The sequence below is a fragment of the Miscanthus floridulus genome, chromosome 8 (genome assembly GCF_019320115.1).
Source record: "Miscanthus floridulus cultivar M001 chromosome 8, ASM1932011v1, whole genome shotgun sequence".
NCBI classification, from domain to species: Eukaryota; Viridiplantae; Streptophyta; class Magnoliopsida; order Poales; family Poaceae; genus Miscanthus; species Miscanthus floridulus.
This window is the reverse complement of record NC_089587.1, coordinates 94,924,950-94,936,408: the sequence shown is the minus strand read 5'-3', so window position 1 is coordinate 94,936,408 and position 11,459 is coordinate 94,924,950. Positions and strand designations below refer to the sequence as shown.

Below are 11,459 nucleotides of genomic sequence, written 5' to 3'. Positions count from 1 at the left end.
TCCACCCCACATACACTTAGGACAATGACTATTACAGTGACACAAAAAGTGTCAACAGCTAATCTTGCTGCTAAGCTATTACAGACTTCCTAGAAGGTACAAGGCTAGAAGCCAAGTGAGGAGCTCATGGAGCATGTTTCCATTAATTCCTCCACTCTGAAAGCTGTACTGTTTGCATCAAACAGGCAGCTCCATCAATTCCGCCACTCTGGATTACTTCTTGGGGGGAAAGCCAACTTCATCAATTCCACCAGTCTGGATTACTTCTTGGAGGAAAAGCCCTGGATCTGACGCTCCAGCTGCATCAGAAGAACATATCAAGATTATGGCCAGGAAAGGAGTAACAAAGGATTAAACATTCTGTACAGAATCTAGATAAGAGCATAGCATGTTAGGGGAAAACAACTCAAGGGGAAGCAAAACAACCATTGATAGGGCAGGCCATCACCAAGTCTCATTGCTAGCTGTTGCTGCCCTCCCCTGATGCCCTGACAGTCGCGCCACCAACCTGAAAAATCTGCAATGATACAACCATGATCCAACGACAGGCTCACTTTCACATAGCACATCACACAGCACGCACATGTTACCAAACACAGCAGCCTATTATTATTAACCAATAGCCATAGCATTTTATTTTGTTTCACCACCAGGTTCCACCAGCAGACTCCTAAGAGAGAGATTATTGGGAGCGACTACTACAGAGTAAACAGATCACCTGCAACTGCTTGCAGGAGATCTATCACCCAGCAGACACTTACTACGACTACTTCGGTGACACAAAGACGACGACAATGACTACTACTACGGTGGTGTCAACACTAATCCTGCAGATAAGCTATTACAGACTTCCCAGAAGCCAACTGAGGAGCTCATTCAGAATGTTCTGAGACTTGAAAGGTGCACGCGTCATCCCAACATGAAGCTCCACTCTGCCATCTGGTTTAATTGTTGGGGGGAAAGCCATTGACCTGACGCTCCAGCTGCATCAGAGAACACATATATCAGTCCTGTATATGGATAAGAAGAGGAAAATTCATCATCACAATATAAAGATATAATGGCCAAAGAAAGGGGTAACAAAGGACTAAACATTCTATACAGAATCTTGATATAAGAACATGCAGAAAAATGTATTTTCAGAAGAATTTAATCACAAAAGGTAATACCTGAAGCATGGTCTGAAACTTGCCACGCAGCTCATAGAAGTTAATCCTCACTGTCTCCAGTGTCTTCAGGCACCTGGCAAGGATATAGTTCAGTGATTTGTGCAGACAATATTCATTGGTAACTCATGAATGGAACACACAGCTGATAACTATGCAAAAAAAAAAAATGCTCATAGCAACCAAATTTTGTTTTCACAGTAATAACATTAGGAGCTCCTAAATATCAATAAGACAATGACAAAAAACAGCAGTACATGAACATATAAAAAACTAGGTACTAACCCATCTTTGCTCTTCTGCTGACAGAATTCGCAGAACTGAATGCAAGTGTTCTTAACCTTCAGAGCCCCAACACTGAAATAAACAAATATACAAATCAAGGAGCCACAAAAATAATTCAATAATAGAAGAAAAAGAAAATACCAAAGTTTAGATGTCATCAGACTGCATACTAATCAAATACATATTAAACAATTTGATCATCCATATCTGAGTTAACAAGCCAGCCAAGTACAAGCCTTATAAAATTTTAGAACTCCAGCAAACCCCACATCTAATACTGAAACTTTCGAATTCTACAAACAGAGATGGATCCATATCATTTTCATTTGAGACCCTTGATAAGTCTTGATTATTCTATCCTCTATTTGTTTTCATAACACAATTATTCAAAATGTAATAGCATAGGTGCTTCATATCCACAAATCCTAAACAGATCTGCATCCAAGATAAGGAAAAAACTATATAATGCATAAAATGATTCATTTGTAATGCAGGCAACATAACATGAAAACCAAATCATTTTGAGGTAGGCAAGACAAGCAATCCCCCATTTCCCCTACCTTAATTCCTAAACCATGATGATTACAGACAAGCAACTACTGCTGTGTCTTGGCCATGAATTCCATATCTAGTACAACATGAAACTAAAGCACTAAAAATGGGGAGGGTTCACTAGTGCCACTTGAGTTATTCGATTAGTGTGGTGGGGAGCATGTTTTTCACATTTTTTGTCACAATAACAAGAAAATAGATGACAAACTCTCCCGAAAACAGATCTGGAACACAACTCAAAATATATGGCAATCCCTTCCCTAAATGGATTCGAAACACAACTTAAAACAGGGGAATTTGAAGTTTTCCTTTTCAAGTTGTGTCACTGGTGCACTCATAAGACAACATGTGTCAGATCCACATCGCATAACACAACAATTCGAACCAATGGCAACAGTTCCCTAACAGAATGTGAAAAACTGATATTTAACTGATCCGGTCCTATCATCACACAGAATTAATTTTGCAAGCCAGATCAATCATTGCACGAATTTAAATTCCCCCCTCCTCATTTTGATGGCATTTCATGCCCCATTCCCACGCTGAAATGGAAACACAACAAGTACATTCCTACTAGCATTACACATGCAATTCAAGAGCAGGGTATGGAACAAGGTAATCACCTAGCACTACTTCCTTTGAGCTGATGCACAAAGGCGTCGACCCTGTCAAAATCCACGCTGGGCTTGTCACTGCACAGGCACAGAAACAGCAAATTGCAGGAATCAGATTCAATCCATCCCCCCACAACGCAACGATCCGATCAAAGAAACAGAACAACGAGTAAGGAACCACACATACAGCTGTTTGGCGAGCTCCCCGATGATCCGCTCGCCGTCCTGGCAGAAGAGCGTGACGACCTCAGAGACGAAGTTCGGGGCGCTGGGGTCCTGCAGCATTTGGAGCTGCTGGAACTGATCGTCAAGCAAACCCTAGCACCAAAACAGAGCGCAATCCCGTCAGCCACAACCCGAATTCCACACCAGTGGCGCCGAAATACGAGAATCCAGCGGTCGTGCAGCGGAGGGAGACCCTTACCGTGGCGAACATGTTGGCGATGAGGGCGGCGAGCTGGTTGGCGGCAGACATGGCGGCAGGCGGCAGCTGTTGCTTTGAGCACCGAGCAGGGGCTGGGGAGGAGGAGCTCTGAGCTCGTCGTCGGGAATCCGGGAGCGGGGGACTTGGAATGGGAATTGAGCGAGTGAGGGGTGATTGTGATGGGAGCGGGCGGGCCCCTATTTATAGGCGATTTAGGGGGGAATGCGATTCCCGGCACAGCTCAGGGAGGTTGCACTGGAACCACTGCATCCTTGGCTTCTTCTCCCCTCACTTAATTTTTCCAGTTAGTTTTTTTTTTGGATGCTATTGATTTCTACTACAATTTATTACTACGAACAAAACACTCTTAACACTCACCTACTACCTTCTACTTCTTTGGTAGGTGGCAACTTTCAATCTAGCCGTTGTATAAAGAAATGGTGATTATTATTCAAGAAAAAAATATTTATCTTTAATTTGAAAATTATCTATTTTTTTCCTATTGCTAACATGTCTATTGTTACTGATATTAGCTTTTTAAGATAAGTACTGTCTATTGTCAAGATAAAAATTATTAGAGGTAGTTAGCTTGTCAAAATTTACTATATGAACAAAGTCTCTCTAACTAGTTCCCTCTGAAGTTACCAATATAATGTACAATTGGGCAATGAATGTTAAGTGTTGAACAAAAAACAAATATATATATATATATATATATATATATATATATATATATATATATATATATATATATATATATATATATATATATATATAGAGAGAGAGAGAGAGAGAGAGTACACAAGTATAAATAATAGACTAATATAAGTTAAAGATCAAGAACTATTACATTTAGCTTTAAGTTTAACCATGGTAAGTTATTTATATATTGTGGATTATTGCAAATCTTCTTATTTGATTTATGGCGTAACACCATTCCGTTCCGACAGTATCCGAACAACTTTTCCCTATAAAAGGAAATACTTATGTATCTAATGGATACAGTAACGTATAATAACGACGAACGTGTGTTGCATCTTTTATCGGTGTTGATATACGACAAACTATGAATTATTGAAATCCAGTAACGCATAGCATGGTGAATATTCCATACATAAGCTGAGCGGATATTGCATTCCCGCTCGTTACTAATATACGACAAACTGTGAATTATTAAAATGTGGTAACGAATGGAGTGGATGAGTGTCACATATGTTAAGGAACTAAAAAGGGATAATACAATTAATTATATATGCATTTTGAAAAACTCTAGCGATGGTTTCTAGTGGTTATTAGCACCACACCAATAAAATACCAATAATTTAGCTCAAGAAAAGATAATTAGAATACTATTGAGTTAATTATCAGAATGGTGCAACCATTATTGAGTCGTGTTACCATTATTATCCATGACTATGCGTGACATGCCCTACATCATTGGAGCTTAAGGATACAAGAATGAATTTCCTATAGATAATGCAAGTATAATAGCAAACAGTATACTCAGTTATGGATTGACGACATAACCAAACTTTAGTTAAAGAAAATATAATATAACCATATAGTTGATAAACAAATATATTAGATTTATGGCACATTGCAACTCACTAGAGTTCAAATGGTGCCAATACAAACTCAAGACAAATTATGATATGGGAGTTAATTTTTTCTAACCAAATGGGCCAACAGTTAGTTTTTGTTAATATTAAGTCATTATTTGGACAAATAATTCATGAAAACACAATATCTTTATGCAGGCCCCAAACTTTTCATTTCTTTTTCCCCTTACTCCTTTAAAAACTTTGGAATTACTTCTTTTTCATAGTTACTGGTAGATGGTATTAACTTTATATTTATATTTGCAATTTGGGAATTGGTGATAATTTCATAGGATGCCCTTTCATAAGAAAACTATTGCATTGGATGTCTTTTGCTTTCTAGATTTTTCCTAGCTTAATTAATTTCCATAGTTGATGGCGTTAGCATAAAAAATAAGGGATTCATTAGTGACTAAGCATCCACTACATTTGTGCCATTAATGTGGTCAATGTGAGCTCCAACTTATCTATTGGCATCAAGCAAAGCTTGTGCTGGAGCCTCTATCAGCCTGTTCGGAAGGCCGTATCGTATCGTGGATTATTTACTGCTGGCTGATTTGGTGTGAGAGTAAAACACTGTTCCCGGCTGGAAATTTACGATCGTTTACGAGCAAGCGAACAGGCTGTATGTTCCTTGGATTCTTCTACCTATCATAAATTTTAAATTGGTTGCCGGAGGAAATTAAGTTCTACTACATTATTGCAACAAACAAGAGAGCTTTTAATTTCTACTACATTTGACTTATACCAACAAAAAGTTCTTAATGGTCACCTACCATCTACTTCTTTGGTTGGTACCAACTTTCAATCTAGCCATTGCATAAAGAAATGGTGATTCTACAAGCAAAAAATGTTTATCTTTAATTTGAAAATTATCTATTTTTCCTCTTGCTAACGTGTACTTGTATAGTTGTATCGTCTATTGTCAAGATAAAATTATTAGAGGCAATAGTTGGGTGTTGCAAAAAATAAATATATATGTAGAATACACAAGTAAAGATATTCTTTATCAAGAATAAATTGCTGGAGCATCTATGTTCCTTGGATTCTTCTACCTATCACAAATTTTAAATTGGTTGCTAGATGAAATTAACTTCTACCTCATTATTGCTACAAACAAGAGAGCTTTTAATTTCTAATACATTTGACTTATACCAACAAAAAGTTCTTAATGGTCACCAACCATCTACTTCTTTGGTTGGTGCCAATTTTCAATCTAGCCGTTGCATAAAGAAATGGTGATTCTTCAAGCAAAAAATGCTTATCTTTAATTTGAAAATTATCTATTTTTCCTCTCGCTAACGTGTACTTGTATAGTTGTATCGTTTACTGTCAAGATAAAATTATTAGAGGCAATAGTTGGGTGTTGCAAAAAAGAAATATATATGTAGAATACACAAGTAAAGATATTCTTTATCAAGAATAAATTGTTTGAGCCTCTATGTTCCTTGGATTCTTCTACCTATAATAAATTTTAAATTGGTTGCCAGATGAAAGTAAGTTCTGCTACATTATTGCAACAAACAAGAGAGCTTTTAATTTCTACTGCATTTGATTTCTACCAACAAAAAGTTCTTAGTGGTCACCTACCATCTGCTTTCTTGGTTAGTAGTTCTTTCCACAAATAATTCATGGAAACACAGTATCTTCATACAGGCCCCCAACTTTTTTGTTTCTTTTTTCCCCCTTACTCCTTAAAAAACTTTGAAATTACTTATTTTTCATAGTTATTGGTAGATGGTATTAACTTTATATTTATATTTGCAATTTGGGAATTGGTGATAATTTCATAGGATGCCCTTTCATAAAGAAAACTATTGGATTGGACGTCTTTTGCTTTCTTGATTTTTTTCCTAGCTTAACTAATTTCCATAGTTGATGGTGTTAGCATAAAAAATAAGGGATTCATCAGTGACTAAGCATCCACTACATTTGTGCCATTAATGTGGTCAATGTGAGCTCAAACTTATCTCTTGGCATCAAGCAAAGCTTGTGCCGGAGCCTCTATGTTCCTTGGATTTTTTTACCTATAATAAATTTTAAATTGGTTGCCAGATGAAAGTAAGTTCTACTACATTATTGCTACAAACAAGAGAGCTTTTAATTTCTACAACATTTGACTTCTACCAACAAAAAGTTCTTAATGGTCACCTACCATCTACTTCTTTGGTTGGTGCTAATTTTCAATCTAGTCATTGCATAAAGAAATGGTTATTCTTCAAGCAATAAAATGTTTACCTTTACTCTGAAAATTATCTATTTTTCCTCTCGCTAACATGTACTTGTATAGTTGTATCATCTATTGTCAGGATAAAATTATTAGAGGCAATAGTTGGGTGTTGCAAAAAAAGAAGTATACATGTAGAATACACAAGTAAAGATATTCTTTATCATGAATAAATTGCTGGAGCCTCTATGTTCCTTGGATTCTTCTACCTATCATAAATTTTAAATTGATTGCCAGAGGAAATTAAGTTCTACCACATTATTGCTACAAACAAGAGAGCTTTCAATTTCTACTACATTTGACTTATACCAACAAAAAGTTCTTAATGGTCACCTACCATCTACTTCTTTGGTTGGTGCCAACTTTCAATCTAGCCATTGCAAAAAGAAATGGTGATTCTTCAAGCAAAAAATGTTTATCTTTAATTTGAAAATTATCTATTTTTCCTCTCGCTAACGTGTACTTGTATAGTTGTATCGTCTATTGTCAAAATAAAATTATTAGAGGCAATAGATGGTTGTTGCAAAAAAATAAATATATATGTAGAATACACAAGTAAAGATATTCTTTATCAAGAATAAATTGTTGGAGCATCTATGTTCTTTGGATTCTTCTACCTATCATAAATTTTAAATTGATTGTCAGATGAAATTAAGTTCTACTACATTATTGCTACAAACAAGAGAGCTTTTAATTTCTACTACATTTGACTTATACCAACAAAAAGTTCTTAATGGTAACCAACCATCTACTTCTTTGGTTGGTGCCAATTTTCAATCTAGCCGTTGCATAAAGAAATGGTGATTCTTCAAGCAAAAAATGCTTATCTTTAATTTGAAAATTATCTATTTTTCCTCTCGCTAACGTGTACTTGTATAGTTTATCGTCTACTGTCAAGATAAAATTATTAGAGGCAATAGTTGGGTATTGTAAAAAAGAAATATATATGTAGAATACACAAGTAAAGATATTCTTTATCAAGAATAAATTGTTGGAGCCTCTATGTTCCTTGGATCCTTCTACCTATAATAAATTTTAAATTGGTTGCCAGATGAAAGTAAGTTCTGCTACATTATTGCAACAAACAAGAGAGCTTTTAATTTCTACTACATTTGATTTCTACCAATAAAAAGTTCTAAGTGGTCACCTACCATCTACTTCTTTGGTTGATGCTAATTTTCAATCTAGCCGTTGCATAAAGAAATGGTTATTCTTCAAGCAAAAGATGTTATCTTTAATTTGAAAATTATCTATTTTTCCTCTCGCTAACATGTACTTGTATAGTTGTATCGTCTATTGTCAGGATAAAATTATTACCTATAATAAATTTTAAATTGGTTGCCAGATGAAAGTAAGCTCTACTACATTATTGCTACGAACAAGAGAGCTTTTAATTTCTACTACATTTGACTTCTACCAACAAAAAGTTCTTAATGGTCACCTACCATCTACTTCTTTGGTTGGTGCTAATTTTCAATCTAGCCGTTGCATAAAGAAATGGTTATTCTTCAAGCAAAAGATGTTATCTTTAATTTGAAAATTATCTATTTTTTCTCTCGCTAACATGTACTTGTATAGTTGTATCGTCTATTGTCAGGATAAAATTATTAGAGGCAATAGTTGGGTGTTGCAAAAAAGAAGTATACATGTAGATCTATCATTTATTAATAATATAATATCATTTTTAATAAATGTGTATAGATAGTAGACTAGCTAATCTAGATTAGTGGAGCATGAACTATTATATCATTTTTAATAAATGTGTATAGATAGTAGACTAGCTAATCTAGATTAGCCAAAGAGAGCCCAATTATATGTTTATTATGAATAATTATAAATGTTGTTATCTAACTTACTGCACAACACCATTCCGACAATATCCAGATAGCTTTCTCATGAAAGGGCAGTACTTTCGTAGCTAACGGGTGCGACAACGTACAATAATGACTACAGACATTTCATTTCATGATTGTTACCTATATACGACAAACTATGTATCAATCAAATGTGGTATAGGTTGGTGTGGATGAATATTCTACATAAAGGAACTAAAAATGGTGATATTATTAGTTACATATATATGTATTTGACAAAATTGTAATTATGGTCGCCTATAGTTATTAACCCCCACATTGCTAAGATACCAACAATTTGGCTCAAGAGAAAATATTCAACGATAAATGTGTTAATTCTTATAATACAAGCACTATTGTGTCATGCTACCATTATCTATATATGGCATGCTAGCGTTATCAATTTATGACATGCATTACACTATTTGAACTTAGTGATGAAATAATGATTTTTTCAAGACATAATGAAATGATCAAGATGTCCAAGAGGGGGATGAATTGAGCAAATTCTAAATTTCTTTCAATAATTAAGTCATACGGTTTGCCCAATTAACCCCTTATGCCTAGAATGTGTTTCTATTGATCTATCGCATAAAAGTTTAGCAACCTATGTTTCAATCCTACTCTAGCATGGCAATTCTATGAATGTAAATGACAAGAATTGAATTGCTCAAAATAAATGCTCAAAGTAAAGAGAGAAGGAGGAACGCGATGATGTTTTGCCGAGGTATCGGAGAGTCGCCACTCCCCACTAGTCCTCGTTGGAGCACCCGCGCAAGGGTGTAGCTCCCCCTTGATCCGCGTAAGGATCAAGTGCTCTCTATGGGTTGATTTTTTACACTACATCGCGGTGAATCACCCACAACCACTCACAACTTGAGTTGGGTCATCCACAAGCTCCGCCGGATGATCACCAAGCTTTCAATCACCACCAAGCCGTCTAGGTGATGGCGATCACCAAGAGCAACAAGCACGAACTCTCACTTGACCACGACAAGCCTAATGAATAGGGTGGATGCACACTTTGCTACTCTTGCTTTCACTAATGAGGGCTCTCTTTGGGATTCTTAGATCTCAATCACCTAACTAGGACCTTGCTCTTTTTGGCACTCTCAAAGGTGTTTCTCAGCTGTTGGAATGAGCAAAAGTACCCCCTCACATGAATGGAGAAAGTACTTATAACCTTGGTTGAAAAACGAACCGTTATGTGCCTCTGCGGGGTGACTGGACGCTCTGGTCATATTGACCGGATGCTCCGATCAGTTTTCCCCGAACTTCAGTGTTTAAGTTATGACCAGACGCTGGACAGCGTCCGGTCAGCACTGACCGGACACGTTCGGTCATGATTTTCTCTCTCTAGAACCTTACTGGAGTCAACCAGAAGCTGGCACCCAGCATCCGGTCACTCACCTCTCAGCGTCTGGTCACGTCTAGACGATTTCACCTTAATCAAATGAATTGACCAGACTCTGCTCCAGCATCCGGTCACTCCGGAACCAGCGTTCGGTCAGCATTTGACCCTCCATTCACTTTCAACTCTCGATCATACGTGAATGAAGTTTGCTCCAATGGATCTAAGGGTTTTTTAGGAGCTACCTAGTGCTAGATTTAGCAAGTGTGCACCACACCTAACTCACTAGACTCACCTAGGTCAAGCTACCCGTCCATACCCCCTTTAATAGTACGGCCAAAGGAAAAACAAAGTCATAAACTACTCTAAGTGTCTCCTCAACACCAAACGACACTTAGAACTAGTCCATCATTAACCTTGTCATCCATCATAGGGGCATGACCACCATGATAGCCCAATCGATCTCAATTACCGTGACCTAACTTAATTACCTCTGCAAAACACACGTTAGTCACAGTAATCATGTATTGTCATTAATCATCGAAACCCAACTAGGGGCCTAGATGCTTTCAATCTCCCCTTTTTTGTGATTGATGACAATACCACCTCGAGTATGTGAAAGAGATGATGTTTTTAACATGCTTGATTCATATAAGCTTTTGTCATTAAGAACAAAAGTGTTAGGCAAGCTTATATGACCCAAGCCAACATGATGTACTCAAAAGATATGAAATAAGCATGAGTACAAGTAATAAAGCTCATTTGCATCAGAGTAAAACGTGGAAGCAAAGCAAAAGAGCATAACACAAGTGATATGACATATAAATATTTCAAAGTAGAGAGCACACATGTCACATGTCACATAATTATCATGATCACATAAATATCACTATCACATAAATATAGTTCGATGCATGAAAGTAAACACACATATAAAAAACCAAATGTAATAGATCAGCTATAAGCAAATAGATAGACTCCCCCTAAATGTATCGCTTCCCCTAAGACTAACATACTCGATCCTTCTCCCCCTTTGGCGTCAAACACCAAAACCTAAGGGTCGATCGACGGGGCTGCAGCGGATGAGTCGGGCGCTGAGGTGCGAGGAGCAAGCTAGAACTATGTGCCATCATCATCTGATCCTAAGCTCTGAGCAGACTAACCCTTTGTAGCTAGAAGCGATGCTAAAACGGTCTAGGTCAGATCAGGGATAGGTGCGGCCTGAGACTCTGCAGGTATGACTGTAGCAGGCGGCTCTAATGATGTAACTAAAGAAGGGAGCGTCTCTATAGTCCCGGTAATAGGTGCAACTATGGAAGGACCTGGGACATGTAGCTCTAGCGGAGTAGGTTGCTCTGTCAACTCACTGAATGAAGCACCAAGGCTCTT

General features: G+C 37.1%; 1 protein-coding gene across 1 annotated transcript; it reads right to left on the bottom strand.

Moving 5' to 3' along the window:
* Window positions 1–586: 586 nt before the first annotated feature.
* Window positions 587–3,210, bottom strand: LOC136472984 (histidine-containing phosphotransfer protein 1-like). The gene is made up of 6 exons (XM_066470688.1): window positions 3,042–3,210; window positions 2,805–2,935; window positions 2,627–2,695; window positions 1,452–1,523; window positions 1,170–1,242; window positions 587–983 (listed from the first exon to the last, which is right to left on the bottom strand). Exons 1-6 carry the CDS (start codon window positions 3,090–3,092, stop codon window positions 945–947), a joined length of 435 nt encoding a protein of 144 aa, XP_066326785.1. The 5' UTR covers window positions 3,093–3,210; the 3' UTR covers window positions 587–944.
* Between the last annotated feature and the right edge of the window lie 8,249 nt (window positions 3,211–11,459).

Excerpts from the sequence above, each read along its gene's own strand:
- LOC136472984 (XM_066470688.1), bottom strand. The coding sequence starts at position 3,092 with ATGTCTGCCGCCAACCAGCTCGCCGCCCTCATCGCCAACATGTTCGCC. Across the intron at positions 2,696-2,804 it reads GGGGAGCTCGCCAAACAGCT|TGACAAGCCCAGCGTGGATT; the intron begins GTATGTGTGGTT and ends GTGCCTGTGCAG. Across the intron at positions 984-1,169 it reads AGTTTCAGACCATGCTTCAG|CTGGAGCGTCAGGTCAATGG; the intron begins GTATTACCTTTT and ends TCTCTGATGCAG.